The sequence below is a fragment of the Oncorhynchus tshawytscha genome, linkage group LG13, assembly GCF_018296145.1.
Source record: "Oncorhynchus tshawytscha isolate Ot180627B linkage group LG13, Otsh_v2.0, whole genome shotgun sequence".
Taxonomy (NCBI): Eukaryota; Metazoa; Chordata; class Actinopteri; order Salmoniformes; family Salmonidae; genus Oncorhynchus; species Oncorhynchus tshawytscha.
The window spans coordinates 73143115-73166873 of record NC_056441.1 but is presented as its reverse complement, the minus strand read 5'-3'; the positions used below and the strand labels follow the sequence as shown (position 1 = coordinate 73166873).

The following is a 23759-nucleotide window of genomic DNA, read 5'->3' as shown; positions in this document are numbered from 1 at the left end:
ATAGTCCATTGAAATGGTGTGTACGATGATCACCATTCAAATTTAGCAAAGCAAATAATTGTGCAAATAGCAATGTAAATAAAAGCATTATGGACAAGGATCCCCTGGACCAGTATTGAGTGACGGTCTTAGGGTCTCAGTGTTAACTGCTGATAAAGCAGGTTTGGCTTCTTCCGTCCCTTGGCATTGTACAGAGTTGTTGTTTTTTGAGAACATTGACATACATCCCCAGAGAGATGCTCTACCCCTTCACCACCCCAACCCCTCTCCCACTATGGGATCCTTTGCCCCTCACATCCCTCGGCTTAGGGTCCTTTGCCCCTCTCCTCCCGCACCTCCCCCGCAGTGCGGTCCTTTGCCCCTCTACCCCCTCACCTCCCCCACCGTGGGGTCCGCTATAGGATGTGTTCCTGAGGTCCTGAAGGTTAGCGTTGTAGGTGAGGTCTTTAACACAGGGCTTAAGAAGGTGGGTAATGGTTCTGAGGCGAACAAAAGCAGCGAAGCGGTAGTAGGGGTCTCCCAGAGAGGCATCGGACATCACACCACACACAGTCTTAATGGTGCAGTTCGTGTCCAACACATGCTGCAATGACACAACATCATGGTTACTCACTATAACTGTGGGTGGAAGTCTGTAGATTCTCATTGACTACCGCTGTCTATCTACAGTACCAGTTAAAAGTTTGGACACACCTACTCATTCCAGGTTTTTCAAATGTGTTACTATTTTTACAATGTAGAACAATAGTGAAGACATCAAAGGCTGTCATCAAGGCAAAGGTTTAACACTTTTTTGGTTACTACATGATTCCATATGCGTTATTTCATAGTTTTGATGTCTTCAATATTATTCTACAATGTAGAAAATATAACAAATTAAAGAAAAACCCTTGAATGAGTAGGTGTGTCCAAACTTTTGACTGGTACTGTACTTCACTGGTATCATACAGAGGTACACATTTCTACTAAGTATGCTAAGCAGCTAAGGTACACGTGAGATCTTTAGTTAGTTACATATTTACTACAACTGGGTTCGACACAGAGCTGAAAAATTAACCCCATCTGTGACCATCACAAGAAGACACGTCTATGTTTGGATCTCTGCTATATTAAGTTAATACATGGAAAAATAATAACCTTATAAACATTGTTTCATAAGATTACATAATTTCCTTCCTATTTTATGAGCCACACATTGCTCAACCATGCAGGGGTATTAGATTATCAGGTTAGATTACAGTCCCCCTATCTGCTTTACTCCCTATACAAATTCCTCAATGGTACCTGAACCCCCAGCCCCTATCCATCCCTCTGGGCGCTGGAGCCAACCAATCACTTTATTAGTGTGTTGTTCTGTGGAGTTCATACAAAACCTCCTTTTAAAGCAGCTCTCTGCTCTGAGGCCAGGAAACTGGAGCCTGTCTGAATCCAAAGGCTCTTTTGTGCCCTTTTTCCACATTATTGGTAATTGGACTCACATCTCCACCGGCAACAAGCCACAGAGAGAATCGCCATGGTGACCACAAAAGACCCCTGGGAAAATGGTCAGATCTCTAAGCTCAGACCCCCCTCTCTGGCCTCCCTTCCTGAGGTAAAGACAGACACTACTTGGTTATGAGAGGGGTCATGGTTTCGGATAGGGGTGCATGAAAGCCCAGAGAACCGCCAGGAGAGCCTCTTTTCTGGGCCACAACCCTGGGCCTCTCGCTTTGGAAGAATTGCGGTTTTATTTCCTCCCTTGGGCTTCAGCTTTGAGTTACCTGTCCCTTCTTCCTCAACCCCATTTCCAGTGGTGTAAAGTACTCCTTAAATAGTTTTTGTTAATGTATCTGTACTCTACTATTTATATTTTGACTACTTTAACTTTACTACATTCCTAAAGAAATGTTTTTTTTTTTTAAACCTTTATTTTACTTGGTGAGTTAGTTAAGAACAAATTCTTATTTTTAATGACAGCCTAGGAACAGTGTGTTAACTGCCTGCAGAATGACAGATTTTTACCTTGTCAGCTCGGGGATTTGATCTTGCAACCTTTTGGTTACGAGTGTAACCGATGTGAAAATGGCAAGCTAGTTAGCGGTGGTGTGCGCTAACTTGAGAGTGGCTGTTGTTGATGTGTACAGAGGGTCCCTGGTTCGAGCCCAGGTAGGGGCGAGGAGAAGGACGGAAGCTATACACTAGTCCAATGCTCTAACCACTAGGCTACCTGCCGCCCCGATGTATTTTCAGTGCTGGAAAAAGTACTCTATTGTCATACTTAGAAAATAACTTAAGTTAAAGTGAAAATCACCCTGTAAAATACTACTTGAGTCTAAAAGTATTTGGTTTTAAATATACTTAAGTATCAAAGGTAAAACTGTAAATCATTTCAAATCTTTTATATTAAGCAAACCAGACGGCACCATTTTCTTGTGTTTTCAATTTATGGATCGCCAGAGGAACACTCCAACACTCAGACATAACTTGCAAATGAAACATTTGCGTTTGTGAGTCCGCCAGATCATAGGCAGTAGGACTGACCAATGATGTTCTCTTGATAAGTGAGTGAATTGGACAATTCTTCTCTCCTGCTAAGTATGAAAAATGTAACGAGTACTTTTGGGTGTCAGGGAAAATGTATAAAATCTTTTTTTTTTTTTAAGTAAAAAGTACATTATTTTCTTTAGGAATGTAGTGAAGTAAAAGTAGTCAAAAATATAAATAGTAAATTAAAGTACAGATACCCCCAAAAAACTACTTATGTAGTACTTTAAAGTATTTTTACTTAAGTACTTTACACCACTGTGTACTTTTTACTCCATACATTTTCGCTGACACCCAAAAGTTCAATTTTAAATGAATAGCAGGACAGGAAAATGGTCTAATTCATTCACTTATCAAGAGAACATCCCTGGTCATTCCTGCTGCCTCTGAGCAGGTGGACTCACTAAGCACATGCTTCATTTTTAAATTATATCTTAGTGTTGGAGCACGCCCTGGCTATCCATAAATTTAAAACACAAGAAAACAAGGGTGTCTGGTTTGATTAATATAAGAAATGTTAAATGATTTATACTTTAGCTTTTGATACTTAAGTATATTTTAGCAATTACATTTACTTTTAATACTTCAGTATATTTAAAAGTAAATACTTTTAGACTTTTACTCAATTAGTATTTTACAGGGTGACTATCACTTTTACTTGAGTCATTATCTATTAATGCATCTTTACTTTTACTAAAGTATGACAATTGGGTACTTTTTCCACCACTGCCCATTTGAGCCCCAAACGACCCTAATCCTGATTCAAAATGGTTCCTCTCCTAGGTCAACCAGGCTCCTTATACCCTGAAATGACATACTGTCCACAAACCTCTCTTACCTCAAATTCTCTATTGTCATTGTTGTATTGGACTGTGTTCATAATGTTGTCTGCCAGGGCATCTAGGATGTATGCCCGGTCCTTCTCTGACTGGATCTGCAGTTTTGAACATAAACTGAGAGACAGAGAATGAAAAAGTGAGAGTGAGCGAGAGAGAGAGTGAGCTGTGTTATAGAGACAGAGGGCCACTGCTGATGACAGTATAGAGTATACACATTCATGGAACTAGTCCTCTGTATAAGTAAGCCTGGCACGCAAACAACCTCATCTTATACACTAGGTCACTATTGTTCTGTTTTAGAGTCCATTTGACACTCACATTAGCTCACTCCTTTCTATCTAGTCATTTTTGTACAAGCGGAAAGGAGCCCCAAGGTACTCCTGACGCTTACAGTATATACATCAGTGGAGGCTCCTCAGAGAAGGAAGTGGAAGACCATCCTCCTCAGTGAATTTGTTTTATTTCACCTTTATTTAACCAGGTAGGCTAGTTGAGAACAAGTTCTCATTTGCAACTGTGACCTGGCCAAGATAAAGCAAAGCAGTTCGACACATACAACAACACAGAGTTACACATGGAATAAACAAATAATAATAATAATAATAATAATAATAATAATAATAATAATACAGTAGAAAAGTCTATATACAGCATGATCAATTCACAAAAATAGTTTAAAAAATAATATTTAAAAATGTATCCTTTTTAGATAAAACTATACTAAATATATTCATGTCACCAAATAATTGATTAAAATACACTGTTTGCAATGAAGGTCTACAGTAACTTCAACAGCGCTGTCTGGGCTAGCACCATGGTGTAGCCGGAGGACAGCTAGCTACATTGACTTTAATACAAAACCTAGGAGGTGGGTAGGCCTCACCCCCTTCCATAGACATACATGGTAATTATGACCACTTCCGGAGGACGTCCTCCAACCAATAAAAGCTTTTGCAGTATGAACTAACATGTTGTCCATCCAATCATAGATTTAGGATCAGAGAACAAACCTAGATTGTTGTATTGGGATTGTGCCACAGAGCATTATGGGGGTTCTATGTGTTGAGAAATTTGGTAACATTGTTGGATAGAGATTAAGAGTGAATAGTTATAGTTGAGCATTTTTGGGACATTATTCAATTTAAATTTGTTATTTTTTAATTAAAGGAGATGGAGGTATATTATAAATTGTTTTATTGGGTTTAGAACGTTATTTTTGTGTCCAGTTAGTGCAATTTATTTACATTTGCCTTGCTAACTTCATTAGCTAGCTAGCTAACGTTACCAGCATGAGTGTGCGGTTTTCTCAACCCAAATGGTAGAATGGCCAACGCTGCCGAAAATGTTGTGGACTTTTTGTTGAAAAAACACTTTCACTCTCTGGGGTACATGGAAAAGGTGCAAATTAAAAGCGAGGGTCGACCTCTACCTGAGATCATTTTCATGAAGAAGAATGAAAAGGTGAGGGCATTCAATACAAACTGGTGTCAAATGTATAGCTGGTTAAAACAGGGAGCCTATCATCAAGCCACCTGTAATTGCACGTTACGATGCTTCTTTACATGCGGAACATCTTTTCTGGGATGTTGAAAACAATTACAAATGATTTGATAGCTTCCGTCGCATCATCCAGTAAGATTTAGATTAGAGAGCTTGATGCAGCTAATTTTTTCATGTGCGCTCAAGTAGGCTTTGCACTTTCCTCTGGTATTTATTTAATAAAGATAACAAAGTCACTCCGGGCAGACACAAGCAAAAACTCATGACATAAATGGTGCAGCAGCATAGGCTACACCGAAACATTAGAAATCTGACATGATGTATGGGATGAAAACTAGACTATTTTTCTGTCTGATCAACTGTAGGCTACTAATAAGAGCAGCTGCATACATCCTGTGCGCCCTGTCCATCTGGTCAGGGTAAACTAATTGGTAACGTTATTTATTTTAAAGGTCGACCGATAATGATTTTTCAACGCCGATACCGATTATTGGAGGACCAAAAAAAGTCGATACCAATTAATCAGACGATTTTTTAAAATGTATTTGTAATAATGACAATTACAACAATACTGAATGAACACTTATTTTAACTTAATATAATACATCAATAAAATCAATTTAGCCTCAAATAAATAATGAAACATGTTCAATTTGGTTTAAATTGAGTGTAGGGGGCAGTATTTTGATGTTTGGATGAAAAATGTACCCAAATTAAACTGCCTATTTCTCAGGCCCAGAACCTAGAATATGCATATCATTGTCAGATTAGGATAGAAAAACAACTGTCAAAATATTGTCAGTGAGTGTAACAGAACTGATATTGCAGGCGAAAACCTGAAGAAAAACCAGCCCGGAAGTGCTGTTTTTCCTGAAACCTATCTGTTCCATTGCCTGCCTTCGCTCCAATTAAAGGGATATCAACCAGATTCATTTTCCTATGGCTTCCCCGTGGTGTGAACAGTCTTTAGACATAGTTTCAGGCTCTTATTTTGAAAAATAAGCGAGAAAGATCACACATCGCGTCAGTGGATGGCTGGGTGCCAGCAGCTTTTTGCATGAGCAACAGCTTGGAGCAGAAATGTCTCTCTCTCTCCTATTGAAGAAGCTACAGTCCCAGTTGAAATATTTTCGATTATATATTGTAAAAACAACCTGAGGATTGATTAAAAAAAAACTTTGACATGTTTCTACGAACTTTACGGATACTATTTAGAATTTTCGTCTGCGATGTCGTGACCGCTCGATCCTGTGGATTTCTGAAAATAACACACCAACCAAATCGAGGTATTTTGGATATAAAAATAATCTTTATGGAACAAAAGAAACATTTATTGTGTAACTGGGAGTCTCGTGAGTGCAAACATCCGAAGATCATCAAAGGTAAGCGATTTAATTTATTGCTTTTCTGACTTTCGTGACCAATCTACTTGGCTGCTAGCTGTTTGTAATATTTTGTCTACTGAGAGAGAGATGTCCTTACATAAACACTTGGTATGCTTTCGCCAAAAAGCTTTATTGAAATCTGACACGCCAGGTGGATTAACAACAAGCTAAACTGTGTTTTGCTATATTGTACTTGTGATTTCATGAAAATTAAATATTTTTAGTAATTTAATTTGAATTTGGCACTCTGCAATTCAAAGGATGTTGACGAAAATGATCCCGCTAACGGGATGGGTGCATCGAGAAGTTAAATAATGCAAAAACAATGTGTTGGAGAAGAAAGTAAAAGTGCAATATGTGCCATGTAAGAAAGCTAACGTTTAAGTTCCTTGCTCAGAACATGAGAACATATGAAAGCTGGTGGTTCCTTTTAACATGAGTCTTCAGTATTCCCAGGTAAGAAGTTTTAGGTTGTAGTTATTATAGGAATTATAGGACTATTTCTCTCTATACCATTTGTATTTCATTAACCTTTGACTATTGGATGTTCTTATAGGCACTTTAGTATTGCCAGTGTAACAGTATAGCTTCCGTCCCTCTCCTCGCTCCTCCCTGGGCTCGAACCAGGAACACAACACAAACAGCCACCCTCGAAGCAGCGTTACCCATGCAGAGCAAGCGGAACAACCACTCCAAGTCTCAGAGCGAGTGACGTTTGAAACGCTATTAGCGCGCACCCTGCTAACTAGCTAGCCATTTCACATTGGTTACACGAGCCTAATCTCAGGAGTTGATAGGCTTGAAGTCATAAACAGCGCAATGCTTGACACACAACGAAGAGCTGCTGGCAAAACGCACAAAAGTGCTGTTTGAATGAATGCTTACGAGCCTGCTGCTGCCTACCAACGCTCAGTCAGACTGCTCTATCAAATCATAGACTTAGTTATAACATAATAACACACATAAATACGAGCCTTAGGTCATTAATATGGTCCAATCCGGAAACTATCATCTAGAAAACAAGACGTTTATTCTTTCAGTGAAATACGGAACCGTTCCATATTTTATCTAAGGGGTGGCATCCATTAGTCTAAAAATTCCTGTGACATTAAACAACCTTCAATGTTATGTCATAATTATGTAAAATTCTGGCAAATTAGGCGGCCCAAACTGTTGCATATACACTGACTCTGCGTGCAATGAACGCAAGAGAAGTGACACAATTTCACCTGGTTAATATTGCCTGCTAACCTGGATTTCTTTTAGCTACATATGCAGGTTTAAAAATATATACAGTGGGGAGAACAAGTATTTGATACACTGCCGATTTTGCAGGTTTTCCTACTTACAAAGCATGTAAAGGTCTGTAATTTTTATCATAGGTACACTTCAACTGTGAGAGACGGAATCTAAAACAAAAATCCAGAAAATCATGTTGTATGATTTTTTTTTAAATTCATTGGACTCTGCGAATGGAAGCAGTACAGAAGTTCGCCAAGTGTAAAATGAACACAATCGTATTGAATTTCAGCTAACTGCTCAGCAAACACATAGCATTCACTGTTTTACTGTCATTTTAATAATTTAAACGTTTTTCTAATTCTCTAAAACCAATTTATTACTTGATTTCCCGAACACTGGTTAACTTTTCAATGCTGATCCTATAGAATCAGCCACGGCGCTAGTGCAATGAGTGTTTATTTTTGAACGTTCCGCATGGATTTATTATGTTGTTTTAGCCTGTATTTCTTCGACCTAGCCTATCAGCTTAATATAACCAGGATATTACACGGATCCCTCACACCCATAACCAGGGGATAATGAAGTCGTTCGTCATGGTGACAGTGATTGGGTTGAAGGGGGCTGCCTTGGGGTTAGTGTGGCGTAGGGCTTGCAGAATTACCGTGTAACCGACGTTTATGGATCAAGACCAGCATGAAAATAAAATAACCGCCATAACATTTAAAAAAATATATATTTACAGCTGAATGAATATGGGACAGCTGGGCATTAGTGTGGTTAAGTCCGTTTCTGCTGTAACATGGACTCTTAACAATGTGATTAAACTTTGTTGCTCCTTTCTGAAACAAGCAAGGCGTTGCAGGAAATTAGTCTTCGGTTGCATAGGTAACACCCCCCTCTCTGCAGCAGAAGCACATATAGGGTGCATATACCCTGGTTATCTACTCCGATTTCAGAGCACTCTCGCCTAAGTGTGCAGAGCGCAGAATAACTGATAAATTTGCGACCGCTCAACACCCGTTGTATATGGCCGGTGCCAGTAAACGTCAGCAAAAAAGTGTAATTCAATTGTTGCCACCATCACAGTTAGTCACAAACGCTCTGGATAACATGAAAACAGCCTAACCAGCTCTGCTAGGGCGAGTAAAAAGGTGTTCTCTCATTTGTGCCTGGAAGTAGCCAGCCAGCTAGCCAAAGCTAGCCAGTTAGCTTGGGTGCTTGACTGACGTTGTGAGGTAAGAGCGCTCGGATCAACCCTACTCCTCAATCAGAATGTCCAGTGAGTGCTCTGAACATTCAGAGAGCGAAACGCTCTGTATTTACAAACGGACAATCTGACAGCGCTCTGAATTTACAAACGGACAATCTGACAGCGCTCTGAATTTACAAACGGACAATCTGACAGCGCTCTGAATTTACAAACGGACAATCTGACAGCGCTCTGAATTTACAAACGGATAATCTGACAGCGCTCTGAATTTACAAACGGATAATCTGACAGCGCTCTGGATTTAAAACGGATAATCTGACAGCGCTCTGAATTTACAAACGGATAACCTGACAGCGCTCTGAATTTACAAACGGATAATCTGACAGCGCTCTGAATTTACAAACGGATAATCTGACAGCGCTCTGAATTTACAAACGGACAATCTGACAGCGCTCTGAATTTACAAACGGATAACCTGACAGCGCTCTGAATTTACAAACGGATAATCTGACAGCGCTCTGAATTTACAAACGGATAATCTGACAGCGCTCTGAATTTACAAACGGATAATCTGACAGCGCTCTGAATTTACAAACGGACAATCTGACAGCGCTCTGAATTTACAAACGGATAATCTGACAGCGCTCTGAATTTACAAACGGATAACCTGACAGCGCTCTGAATTTACAAACGGATAATCTGACAGCGCTCTGAATTTACAAACGGATAATCTGACAGCGCTCTGAATTTACAAACGGATAATCTGACAGCGCTCTGAATTTACAAACGGATAATCTGACAGCGCTCTGAATTTACAAACGGATAATCTGACAGCGCTCTGAATTTACAAACGGATAATCTGACAGCGCTCTGAATTTACAAACGGATAACCTGACAGCGCTCTGAATTTACAAACGGATAATCTGACAGCGCTCTGGATTTACAAACGGACAATCTGACAGCGCTCTGAATTTACAAACGGACAATCTGACAGCGCTCTGAATTTACAAACGGATAACCTGACAGCGCTCTGAATTTACAAACGGATAATCTGACAGCGCTCTGAATTTACAAACGGATAATCTGACAGCGCTCTGAATTTACAAACGGATAATCTGACAGCGCTCTGAATTTACAAACGGATAATCTGACAGCGCTCTGAATTTACAAACGGATAACTTGACAGCGCTCTGAATTTACAAACGGACAATCTGACAGCGCTCTGAATTTACAAACGGATAACTTGACAGCGCTCTGAATTTACAAACGGATAATCTGACAGCGCTCTGAATTTACAAACGGATAACCTGACAGCGCTCTGAATTTACAAACGGATAATCTGACAGCGCTCTGAATTTACAAACGGATAATCTGACAGCGCTCTGAATTTACAAACGGATAACCTGACAGCGCTCTGAATTTACAAACGGATAACCTGACAGCGCTCTGAATTTACAAACGGATAACCTGACAGCGCTCTGAATTTACAAACGGATAACCTGACAGCGCTCTGAATTTACAAACGGATAATCTGACAGCGCTCTGAATTTACAAACGGATAACCTGACAGCGCTCTGAATTTACAAACGGATAACCTGACAGCGCTCTGAATTTACAAACGGATAACCTGACAGCGCTCTGAATTTACAAACGGATAATCTGACAGCGCTCTGAATTTACAAACGGATAACCTGACAGCGCTCTGAATTTACAAACGGATAACCTGACAGCGCTCTGAATTTACAAACGGATAACCTGACAGCGCTCTGAATTTACAAACGGATAACCTGACAGCGCTCTGAATTTACAAACGGATAACCTGACAGCGCTCTGAATTTACAAACGGATAATCTGACAGCGCTCTGAATTTACAAACGGATAATCTGACAGCGCTCTGAATTTACAAACGGACAATCTGACAGCGCTCTGAATTTACAAACGGACAATCTGACAGCGCTCTGAATTTACAAACGGATAACCTGACAGCGCTCTGAATTTACAAACGGATAATCTGACAGCGCTCTGAATTTACAAACGGATAATCTGACAGCGCTCTGAATTTACAAACGGATAACCTGACAGCGCTCTGAATTTACAAACGGATAACCTGACAGCGCTCTGAATTTACAAACGGATAACCTGACAGCGCTCTGAATTTACAAACGGATAACCTGACAGCGCTCTGAATTTACAAACGGATAATCTGACAGCGCTCTGAATTTACAAACGGATAACCTGACAGCGCTCTGAATTTACAAACGGATAACCTGACAGCGCTCTGAATTTACAAACGGATAATCTGACAGCGCTCTGAATTTACAAACGGATAATCTGACAGCGCTCTGAATTTACAAACGGATAATCTGACAGCGCTCTGAATTTACAAACGGATAACCTGACAGCGCTCTGAATTTACAAACGGATAACCTGACAGCGCTCTGAATTTACAAACGGATAACCTGACAGCGCTCTGAATTTACAAACGGATAACCTGACAGCGCTCTGAATTTACAAACGGATAATCTGACAGCGCTCTGAATTTACAAACGGATAATCTGACAGCGCTCTGGATTTACAAACGGATAATCTGACAGCGCTCTGAATTTACAAACGGATAATCTGACAGCGCTCTGAATTTACAAACGGATAACCTGACAGCGCTCTGAATTTACAAACGGATAATCTGACAGCGCTCTGAATTTACAAACGGATAATCTGACAGCGCTCTGAATTTACAAACGGATAATCTGACAGCGCTCTGAATTTACAAACGGATAATCTGACAGCGCTCTGAATTTACAAACGGATAACTTGACAGCGCTCTGAATTTACAAACGGACAATCTGACAGCGCTCTGAATTTACAAACGGATAACTTGACAGCGCTCTGAATTTACAAACGGATAATCTGACAGCGCTCTGAATTTACAAACGGATAATCTGACAGCGCTCTGAATTTACAAACGGATAATCTGACAGCGCTCTGAATTTACAAACGGATAATCTGACAGCGCTCTGAATTTACAAACGGATAACCTGACAGCGCTCTGAATTTACAAACGGATAATCTGACAGCGCTCTGAATTTACAAACGGATAACTTGACAGCGCTCTGAATTTACAAACGGATAATCTGACAGCGCTCTGAATTTACAAACGGATAACCTGACAGCGCTCTGAATTTACAAACGGATAATCTGACAGCGCTCTGAATTTACAAACGGATAATCTGACAGCGCTCTGAATTTACAAACGGATAACCTGACAGCGCTCTGAATTTACAAACGGATAACCTGACAGCGCTCTGAATTTACAAACGGATAACCTGACAGTGCTCTGAATTTACAAACGGATAACCTGACAGCGCTCTGAATTTACAAACGGATAATCTGACAGCGCTCTGAATTTACAAACGGATAACCTGACAGCGCTCTGAATTTACAAACGGATAACTGACAGCGCTCTGAATTTACAAACGGATAATTTACAAACGGATAATCTGACAGCGCTCTGAATTTACAAACGGATAATCTGACAGCGCTCTGAATTTACAAACGGATAACCTGACAGCGCTCTGAATTTACAAACGGATAACCTGACAGCGCTCTGAATTTACAAACGGATAACCTGACAGCGCTCTGAATTTACAAACGGATAATCTGACAGCGCTCTGAATTTACAAACGGATAATCTGACAGCGCTCTGAATTTACAAACGGATAATCTGACAGCGCTCTGAATTTACAAACGGATAATCTGACAGCGCTCTGAATTTACAAAACGGACAACCTGACAGCGCTCTGGATTTACAAACGGATAATCTGACAGCGCTCTGAATTTACAAACGGATAGTCTGACGAACGTCCAGAACGCACTCTGAGCGCCTTCTGGCACTCCAGATTGAATTCACAAACATACCCAGAAATAGAATGAATAGAACGGGCTTGGACCCTCTAACCCAGGCAATTTGACTGGTAAACTCATCATTACACTCGTAATGGCTGCCTGGTATTGTGATGTAATAATTTCTTTGGCAATGTAGAATGTTCATTCAAATTATGTTAACCAATGTGGCCCATGCAATGGAATGTACTTTTTGTGATGTCAGTTAAATTGAATCAACAAATCATGGCACATATTGATGAGTACACTTCCTGCTTTTACTTCCCCCAATGGCCGCCAGTCCACCCATTCTGCCATCATTGACTTGAATGGGGACAACCGTTCTATTCAAGGACTCAGGAGCAGAGGAGGTAATGTGTTTTTTTTTGCTATTCTAACATTGGGCTAGCAAATGACCATCATCCAAAAGCCCTAAAGGGTTGTTGTTTGTGTTGTCATTAGTCACCGCCCACAACAGGCCCAGTCCCACCCACTAGTTGAGGTCACATGTTGACTTTGGAAGTGACCCGTGACAGAGCGACCTCAGGACAGAACTGTGACGCTGACACTGTCTCTCAGAGGTATCTTGTGGTTAGAAAATAGGACAGACGGAGACATGGACTACATGTACATGTGTTTTTGTGTGTGCGCACTTGTACAGTGTGGTCAGGCGGCTGCCCAGACAAATGCATGGTCTGTGTGTGTCAGTCTGACATCAGTAGCAGTTGCCAGACTAATAAAGCAGTCTCAGCCCACCGTTCACCATATAAAATGACCATACAGTCACTATGACAACCTGGAACAAGCACACAGAGAGCATGCAGTAATAAGAGACTGCCCCTAAAGCCAAAGACCAATGTGACCAAGGCATGCAGACATGCCACACAAACACTTGACTAAAACCCTTTCACTTTCAAGTCTACAAACACACTAATAAATGATACGATGACGGTTAAGAGGTTACCGGCTAGGGAGAGGTTAACAGGGAGAGGGAAAGGTTAACAGGGAGAGGGAGAGGTTAACAGGGAGAGGGAAAGATAAGAGGGACTGAATGAAGAGGTGGAGAGTGATTCCTTTGTCTGCCTGGAGCACCAATGCCTTTCAGAGAGACTATTGCCATGTCTAGACTTGACAGTTCTTGCAGCTTTAGTATTCTGATCGAATTTCGAACCAGTCATGCATCTACACCTACATTTAAATGTCCAAAGTGTGCCCAAATTCCATTTTCCTGCAACATATGCCTGTATGCATTCTACAAAACGGTAGAATAGGCAAAATAGCATTGCTTGCTGGCTAGCTACAGTATTTAGCAGCTACAGTATTTAGCTACTGCTGATGGCCTCTATAGCTAGCCAGCAAGCTGGCAAGCAATGCTAAAGGGATTGCATACGGGTGAGCATAACTATAGCCCCGAAAAAAAAAAACATTTAAAAGAAACCCCTTTTTCAGGACCCGGTCTTTCAAAGATAATTTGTAAAAATCCAAATAACTTCAGATCTTCACTGTAAAGGGTTTAAACACCATTTCCCATGCTTGTTCAATGAACCATAAACAATTAATGAACATGCACCTGTGGAACGGTGCTTACAGACGGTAGGCAATTAAGGTCACAGTTATGAAAACTTAGGACACTAAAGAGGCCTTTCTACTGACTCTGAAAAACACCAAAAGCAAGATGCCCAGGGTCCCTGCACATCTGCGTGAACGTGCCTTAGGCATGCTGCAAGGAGGCATGAGGACTGCAGATGTGGCCAGGGCAATAAATTGCAATGTCCGTACTGTGCGACGCCTAAGACCGCGCTATAGGGAGACAGGACGGACAGCTGATCGTTCTCACAGTGGCAGACCACGTGTAACAACACCTGCACAGTACATCACACCTGCGGGACAGATACAGGATGGCAACAACAACTGCCCGAGTTACACCAGGAATGCACAATCCCTCCATCAGTGCTCAGACTGTCCGCAATAGGCTGATAGAGGCTGGACTGAGGGCTTGTAGGCTTGTTGTAGTAAGGCAGGTCCTCACCAGACACCACCGGCAGCAACGTCACCTATGGGCACAAACCCACCGCCGCTGGACCAGACAGGACTGGCAAAAAGTGCTCTTCACTGACGGTGTTTTGTCTCACCAGGGGTGATGATCGGATTCTAGTTTATCGTTGAAGGAATGAGCGTTACACCGAGGCCTGTACTCTGGAGCGGTCTGGGGTGGTGTGTCACAGCATCATCAGACTGAGCTTGTTGTCATTGCGGGCAATCTCAATGCTGTGCGTTACAGGGAAGACATCCTCCTCCCTTATGTGGTACCCTTCCTGCAGGCTCATCCTGACATGTCCCTCCAACATGACAATGCCACCAGCCGTACTGCTCGTTCTGTGCGTGATTTCCTGGAAGACAGGAATGTCAGTGTTCTGTCATGGCCAGCGAAGCACCCGGATCTCAATCCCATTGAGCACGTCTGGGACCTGTTGGATTGGAGGGTGAGGGCTAGGTCCATTCCCCCCAGAAATGTCCTGGAAATTGCAGGTGCCTTGGTGGAAGAGTGGGGTAACACCTCACAGCAAGAACTGGCAAATCTGGTGCAGTACATGAGTAGGAGATGCACTGCAGTACTTAATGCAGCTGGTGGCCACCCCAGATACTGACTGTTACTTTTGATTTTGACCCCCCTTTGTTCAGGGACACATTATTCTATTTCAGTTAATCAATGTCTGTTGTTGAATATTATGTTCATACAAATACAGTGCCTTGCGAAAGTATTCGGCCCCCTTGAACTTTGCGACCTTTTGCCACATTTCAGGCTTCAAACATAAAGATATAAAACTGTATTTTTTTGTGAAGAATCAACAACAAGTGGGACACAATCATGAAGTGGAACGACATTTATTGGATATTTAGAATGGCTAGAATGGCCAAGTCAAAGTCCAGACCTGAATCCAATCGAGAATCTGTGGAAAGAACTGAAAACTGCTGTTCACAAATGCTCTCCATCCAACCTCACTGAGCTCGAGCTGTTTTGTAAGGAGGAATGGGAAAAAATGTCAGTCTCTCGATGTGCAAAACTGATAGAGACATACCCCAAGCGACTTACAGCTGTAATCGCAGCAAAAGGTGGCGCTACAAAGTATTAACTTAAGGGGGCTGAATAATTTTGCACGCCCAATTTTTCAGTTTTTGATTTGTTAAAAAAGTTTGAAATATCCAATAAATGTCGTTCCACTTCATGATTGTGTCCCACTTGTTGTTGATTCTTCACAAAAAAATACAGTTTTATATCTTTATGTTTGAAGCCTGAAATGTGGCAAAAGGTCGCAAATTTCAAGGGGGCCGAATACTTTCGCAAGGCACTGTCGTTAACATGTTAAGTTTGCTGAAAATAAACGCAGTTGACAGTGAGAGGACATTTCTTTTTTTGCTGAGTTTATGAGCTAGATGGTTAGAATGTGAGGCCAGTACATATACTAGGAATGTATTTCCTCCAACGACTTGCCTTGTTAAACAAAGGTTAAATAAACATATATAAAGAAAAGGTGCCTCTAGGTCCCAAAACACAAGCTTTCTGGAGACTTGTGGGAGAAGTGCTGATGATGTTGCCCACTCTATGCGTGTTTGGTTGCCTGATTGCATCCAGACTGAGAAATCCGCACACAATGCATCCCTGACCACCTCCTGAAGTGGTCAGACAGATTTGAACGCAATCAGACCACAAAGCGACTTTTGTGCGTCTAGACCAGTCTTTTCAATGCGATCTTCGTATTCTGATAGTAGAAGTCGCACATAAGTGTGAAGTGTAGACATTACCATAGAGACAAGATCGGATGCCATGGCATTCCAACAGATTCCAGTGCGTGCCCGACGTTCCGATATCTCAAGCTGCCAGTGCAGACATTGAAGGCCAAGAGAGATGAGCTGCAACCAGACCCATCTCACACCAGCACCCTCAACACACACACTTAGGACAGTTAGGAGAGGAGCTGGAGTGACTGGATAATTTCCTGCCACTTGATCCCAATTTAATAACACACCTGTTTGTCCTCAGCCACACCACACACCTGTTCTGTGGTATTCGTCATTCTCGACTATGTAGTGATTCTTCTTACTGTAACTATTTTCTACTATTCCAGTAGGTGAGAATAACTAATTGAGAGAGTGTATATGCTTGTGGTGTAACGACCCTCCTACTCTGTCTGCCTTTTCCTCATTCATTAAGGTGACTCTCTCCCTGCAGACACACTGTTTGATTTTGGTTGTGGCCGGTTTGTTTTGGCACATCTATGCATGCAACCACTCACTTACACACACCATTGTTTATTGTATATAGGTTACTTCAGTTATTAAATATGTTTTTAAATATATCTCCACGTTGTCTCCCTTTTTGTTACGGGCTTTGATCCGGGTCGTGACAGTGGGCTATATTGTGAGAGGCGGAGGGAGGGCGGGAAAAGAGGAGAGGTGTAGTACTTGAAATCTTTGGTGATGTTGTCGTAGTTGTTGGGGTCTTTGATGCGCTCCTGCAGGGTGTCAAAAGCCTTCTTTACCAGCAGGGGGCACTCTGGGTTCTCAGCTGCCAGGGCCCGCCACACCACCTCCAGGTACTCTGGGCAAAATGCAGAGAGAGACAACACACAGTTCAAACACAAGTCACTATGAACCAACACTATGAACCAACACTATTTAAACAGAGCAAATAACATTTTGAGACATGGTGACTGTTCCAACACAAAGCCAGTAAGTCATGTCATAATATATAATGAGTGGATTGTATTTATAGAACCCTTTCTGCCTCCAGTCTCTAAGTACCTCCCAAAGTCATACTTAAACAGTGCGTAGGAGTACTGTTCAAATAACCTGAACCTTATTTAGAGTATCGTACAGTGTTATGAGTTAGAGTTTTCAAACACATTGTTGAAGTGTCTCCGTCCCAGTATGGACAGGCCAGCTCCATGTGTGGTTACCACAATAATGACCATATTATTTCAATGTTTATGACTTTCTAAAAATGATGATCTTTACAGTGGAAAAAGTGAGCCTTGTTCAGACAAACAGGAGAAAGCACTTATGGCTAAAAACACTCACTAAACCACAATGGCCTGCTCATTGTTGGGAAATAGAAACTTGCGTGGACTGGGAGAAATATGACGGTATCTGACATCAGTGCAGTATTCCCAACTGAGCTTCTGTGTTTGTGTGTGTTGGTTGATCTCTAAATGTTCCCAGTCTCATCAAAAGGGGTCAGTGTGTGTTGTTATAGTTGTCCATATTCCAAGACACTGTTGCCTTGGTGACACCCTTGCCAAATCAAATCCAAGTTTATTTGTCACGCGCACCGAATACAACAGGTGTGTAGACCTTACAGTGAAATGCTTACTTACAAGCTCTAACCAACATTGCAAAAAAGGTATTAGGTGAACAATAGGTAAGTAAAGAAATAAAAACAACAGTAAAAAAGACCGTGAAAAATAACAGTAGCGGGGCTATATACAGTAGCGAGGCTATATACAGTAGCGAGGCTATATACAGTAGCGAGGCTATATACAGGCACCGGTTAGTTGGGCTGATTGAGGTAGTATGTACATGTAGATATGGTTAAAGTGACTATGCATATATGATAAACAGAGAGTAGCAGAAGTGTAAAAGAGGGGTTGGCGGGTGGCGGGACACAATGCAGATAGCCCGGTTAGCCATTTGATTACCTGTTGAGGAGTCTTATGGCTTGGGGGTAAATACTGTTGAGAAGCCTTTTTGTCCTAGACTTGGCGCTCCGGTACCGCTTGCCATGCGGTAGTAGAGAGAATAGTCTATGACTGGGGTGACTGGGGTCTTTGACCATTTTTAGGGCCTTCCTCGAACACCGCCTGGTGTAGAGGTCCTGGATGGCAGGCAGCTTAACCCCAGTGATGTACTGGGCCGTATGCACTACCCTCTGTAGTGCCTTGCGGTCGGAGGCCAAGTAATTACCGTTCCAGGCAGTGATGCAACCAGTCAGGATGCTCTTGATGGTGCAGTTGCAGAACTTTTTGAGGATCTGAGGACCCATGCCAAATCTTTTTAGTTTCTTGAGGGGGAATAGGCTTTGTCGTGCCCTATTCACAACTGTCTTGGTGTGTTTGGACTCTTCTAGTTGCTGGTGATGTGGACACCAAGGAACTTGAAGCTCTCAACCTTCTTCACTACAGCCCTGTCGATGAGAATGGGGGAGTGCTCTGTCCTCCTTTTCCTGTAGTCCACAATCATCTCCTTAGTCTTGGTTACATTGAGGGATAGGTTGTTATTCTGGCACCACCTGGCCAGGTCTCTGACCTCCTCCCTATAGGCTGTCCCGTCGTTGTCTGTGATCAGGCCTGTCACTGTTGTCGTCTGCAAACTTAATGATGGTGTTGGAGTCGTGCCTGGCCATGCAGTCGTGGGTGAACAAGGAGTACAGGAGGGGACTGAGCATGCACCACTTAGGGGCTCCAGTGTTGAGGATCAGTGTGGCAGATGTGTTGCTACCTACCCTCATCACCTGGGGGCGGCCCGTCCGGAAGTCCAGGATCCAGTTGCAGAGGGAGGTGTTTAGTCCCAGGATCCTTAGCTTATTGATGAGCTTTGAGGGTACTATGGTGTTGAACGATAAGCTGTAGTCAATGAATAGCATTCTCACGTAGGTGTACCTTTTGTCCAGGTGGGAAAGGGCAGTGTGGAGTACAATAGGGATTGCATCATCTGTGGATCTGTTTGGGCGGTATGCAAATTGGAGTGGGTAGAGGGTTTCTGGGATAATGGTGTTGATGTGAGCCATTACCAGCCTTTCAAAGCACTTCATGGCTAGGCAGGTTGCCTTCGTGTTATTGGGTACAGGGACTATGGTGGTCTGCTTGAAACATGTTGGTATTACAGACTCAATCAGGGACATGTTGAAAATATCAGTGTAGACACCTGCCAGTTGGTCCGCACATGCCCAGAGCACAGATCTTTGTAATCCGTCTGGCCCCACAGCCTTGTGAATGTTGGCCTGTTTAAAGGTCTTACTCACGTCGGCTACGGAGAGTGTGATCACACAGTCGTCCGGAACAGCTGATGCTCTCATGCATGCCTCAGTGTTGCTTGCCTCGAAGCGAGCATATAAATTATTTAGCTCATCTGGTAGGCTCGTGTCACTGGGCAGCTCGCCGCTGTGCTTCCCTTTGTAGTCTGTAATAGTTTGCAAGCCCTGCCACATAAGACGAGCGTCAGAGCCGGTGTAGTACGATTCAATCTTAGCCCTGTATTGACGCTTTGCCTGTTTGATATAGCAGGATTTTTTATAAGCTTCCGTGTTAAGAGTCCCGCACCTTGAAAGCGGCAGCTCTACCCTTTAGCTCAGTGCAAATGTTGCCTGTAATCAATGGCTTCTGGTTGGGGTATGTACGTACAGTCACTGTGGAGACGACGTCCTCGATGCACTTATTGATAAAGCCAGTGACTGATGTGGTGTACTCCTCAATGCCATCGAAAGAATCCCAGAACATGTTCCAGTCAGTGATAGCAAAACAGTCCTGTAGTTTAGCATCTGCTTCACCTGACCACTTTTTTACAGACCAAGTCACTGGTGCTTCCTGCTTTAATTTTTGCTTGTGAGCAGGAATCAGGAGGATATAATTGTGGTTGGATTTACCAAATGGAGGGCGAGGGAGAGCTCTTCCTCGAGAAACCAGTGAGACAATTGAAGAGAGAAAAGAAGAGAAAGCCAAAGACAACAACCTAGAGAGGACCCTTCACTCTTCCCCATCCACCACTATTCCTCTATCTGCCCTCCAGGGTATAACATTGACCATTATCCTCAACTCTAATATACATAGTGACCAGTGGAGGCTGCTGAGGGGAGGACGGATCATAATAATGGCTGGAATAGAGTCAATGGAATGCTATCAAACATATGGTTTCCATTGCATCCATTCTAGCAATTACTATGAGCCGTCCTCCCCTCAGCAGCCTCCACTGATAGTGACAGGCTCATAGTCAGTGCATGACTATTTCCAGTTCATTATTCCATAAAATGGATCTGCCTGGGGACTATATTCAGCAAGGTGAAACATTCAGAACATTGGGGCCTTCTGAAGTCCAGGCCAATCCAGGTTCAATCTTTTGTTATGCCTCTGCTGATTATTGAGTGATTTGCTTAAGTTTATTTCAGACAAATGTTTAAATGATTGAGACACCCTCCTCCAGGTATTCTGTAACACCCTGAAACTCCTGCAGGCAGAGTGACACTGGTCATGTAGAGGAAGAGAGATGGGGACTTGGACAAGCCTGATAGAAAATTGACAGATCACTGAGAGAAAGGAGGATTACTGTGTGTTATTATTACCTGAGAAGTTTACCGTGGCGTGGAGAGGTGCGCTGCTTGCCACAGCAGCATGAATCAGGTGGGGGTACTTGAGTCGGGACCAGGCTGCCAGCGCACCTGGGTATGACCCGCCGAATGCCACCCACTTGCTGTTGGTCAAGCCCCGTTGTTTAGCGATGACAGTGCGGAAGTGAGCCAGGTCGGCCAGAGCTTGTTGACTGCTGAGGAACCGCAGGTTCTCTGTGCTCAGGTCACTGTGAGGGACAAGACAGACAAGGGGCTAATCAAGTCAGGAGGAAACCAGTTTGAGAGCCTCACTCAACACCTGGTTGACTATTTCTATACTCTGTATGAACGACACGTCAATCAATCCCACTAGATTCTTTGAACTAGCCAGATACAAATAATAACAGATATCCATCAGTTAAATGAGATTCATATTGAGAGAGCACAGGACACTGCTGGACAGGGTTGCTCACCTTTCAATGGAACTCTGTCCCCTAGAGGTTATTTGATGAAGAACTGCCACCGTAATATAGTGATACAAGCGCATTTAAAATTACTAGAAATATCTAAACATACATAAAACCATCCCATATACAGCACCAGTCAAAAGTTTGGCCACACCTGCTAATTCAAAGGTTTTTCTTTATTTTTACTATTTTCTACATTGTAGAATAATATTGAAGACATCAAAACTATGAAATAACACGTAAGGGATCATGTAGTCACTAAAAAAATGTTAAACAAATCAAAATATATTTTATATTTGAGATAATTCAAAGTAGCCACACTTTGCCTTGACGACAGCTTTGTACACTCTTGGCATTCTCTCAACCAGCTTCATGAGGTAGCCACCTGGAATGCATTTCAATTAACAGGTGTTCCTACTTAAAAAGTGAATTTGTGGAATTTCTTTCCTTCTTAATGCATTTGAGCCAATCAGTTGTGTTGTGACAAGGTAGGGCTGGTATACAGAAGATAGCCCTATTTGATAAAAGACCAAGTCCATATTATGGCAAGAACAGCTCAAATAAGCAAAGAGAAACAACAGTCCATCATTACTTTAAGACATGAAGGTCAGTAAATACAGAACATTTCAAGAACTTCTTCAAGTGCAGTCGCACTTGTGCTGGCTCTCATGAGCTGGCTCTCATGATGAAACTGTCTCTCATGAGGACCGCCACAGGAAAGGAAGACCCAGAGGATAAGTTCATTTGAGTTAACAGCCTCAGAAATTGCAGCCCAAATAAATGCTTCAGAGTTCAAGTAACAGACACATCTAAACATCAACTGTTCCGAAGAGACTGTGTGAATCAGGCCTTCATGGTCGAATTGCTGCAACAACAAAAAACACTACTAAAGGACACCAATAAGAAGAAGAGACTTGCTTGGGCCAAGAAACATGAGCAATGGACATTAGACTGGTGGAAATCTGTCCTTCGGTCTGATGAGTCCAAATGTGAGATTTTTGGTTCCAACCGCTGTTTCTTTGTGAGACACAGAGTAGGTGAACGGATTATCTCTGCATGTGTGGTTCCCACCGTTAAGCATGGAGGAGGTATGATGGTGTGGGGTGCTTTGCTGGTGACACAGAGTGATTTATTTAGAATTCAAGGCACACCTAACCAGCATGGCTACCACAGCATTCTGCAGCGATACGCCATCCCATCTGTTTTTTTCCCCCTCATCAATCTACACACAATACCCCATAATGACAAAGCAAAAACAGGTTTGTTTTTTAACAGGACAATGACCCAACACACCTACAGGCTGTGTAAGGGCTATTTGACCAAGAAGGAGAGTGATGGAGTGCTGCATCAGATAGCCTGGCCTCCATAATCACCCGACCTCAACCCAATTGGTTTGGGATGAGTTGGGCCACAGAGTGAAAGAAAAGCAGATAAGCATATGTGGGAACTGTTGGAAAAGCATTCCAGCTGTAGCTGGTTGAGAGAATGCCAATAGTGTGCAAAGCTGTCATCGAGGCAAAGGGTGGCTACTTTGAAGAATCTAAAATATATTTTGATTTGTTTAACACTTGTTTGGTTACTACATGATTCCATGTGTGTTATTTCATAGTTTTGATGACTTAACTATTATATTTTACAATGTAGAAAATAGTTAAAAAAATAAAGAAAAACACTTGAATGAGTAGGTGTCCAAACTTTTGACTGATACTGTATATTTAAAAAACTTACACTGTGGGACGACTGTCGCCGTAGAAACGATGCTCTACCATAAGGCAGAGGGCGCCGAGCTTCTTGGCATAAGTAAGCCAGGCCGACCCAGGGTTCATGGCCATCCACCCGGCGTTGATTGGACCTTCTCCGCCGATCATCAAAAACACCGGTCCTCCAGCTCGGTAGTACGTCTCAGTTACAAGGAATTTCTGGAAATGTAATAAACGGTATGTTGTGTTATGTATGAACTAACAGACTTGATCACGCCTAGACAGTAGACAGAAAAACTAACAGGTAACTGATATCTCCATATACTGCAGTGCGAATAAGAATATAATACAATGTCAGAACTTACTTGATTCCACACTCGACTGTCTGCACCGTTGAAGTGGTCCAGTTTTTGCGTAATCCATTGCTCCTGAAAGACAGGTTTGCCATTTCCCTTCTGCACATCATTAGAAAATGTATCTATTTCTATGAATTTTCTGTTACTGTAACAAGGGACACACAGACATGCTAAAGTAAAAACTATGAGCGCTTGAAAAGCCATGTTGGCGGGCTGGGAAAAACTAACAAGGAAAGATCATAGAAACTTGAAAGTACTCTTTTGGAAATAGAAAGACACGTGATATTTGTTTACGTGATCATGTGAATGTTTTTTTCTTATTTGTGTATGTGCCAACTTTG

At 42.3% G+C, this 23759-nt stretch overlaps 1 protein-coding gene across 1 annotated transcript in view; it reads right to left on the bottom strand.

Moving 5' to 3' along the window:
* prss16 (serine protease 16) overlaps window positions 1–23715 on the bottom strand; it is a 28870-nt gene extending 5155 nt beyond the window's left edge. Inside the window, exons 1-6 of the mRNA XM_024443205.2 lie at window positions 23428–23715; window positions 23091–23281; window positions 20911–21143; window positions 17043–17178; window positions 3362–3476; window positions 376–583 (exon numbers count right to left, since the gene is read on the bottom strand). Of these exons, the coding sequence (XP_024298973.1) occupies window positions 376–583; window positions 3362–3476; window positions 17043–17178; window positions 20911–21143; window positions 23091–23281; window positions 23428–23622 (1078 nt within the window). The 5' untranslated portion in view covers window positions 23623–23715. The remainder of the gene's footprint in view (window positions 1–375; window positions 584–3361; window positions 3477–17042; window positions 17179–20910; window positions 21144–23090; window positions 23282–23427) is intronic.
* Between the last annotated feature and the right edge of the window lie 44 nt (window positions 23716–23759).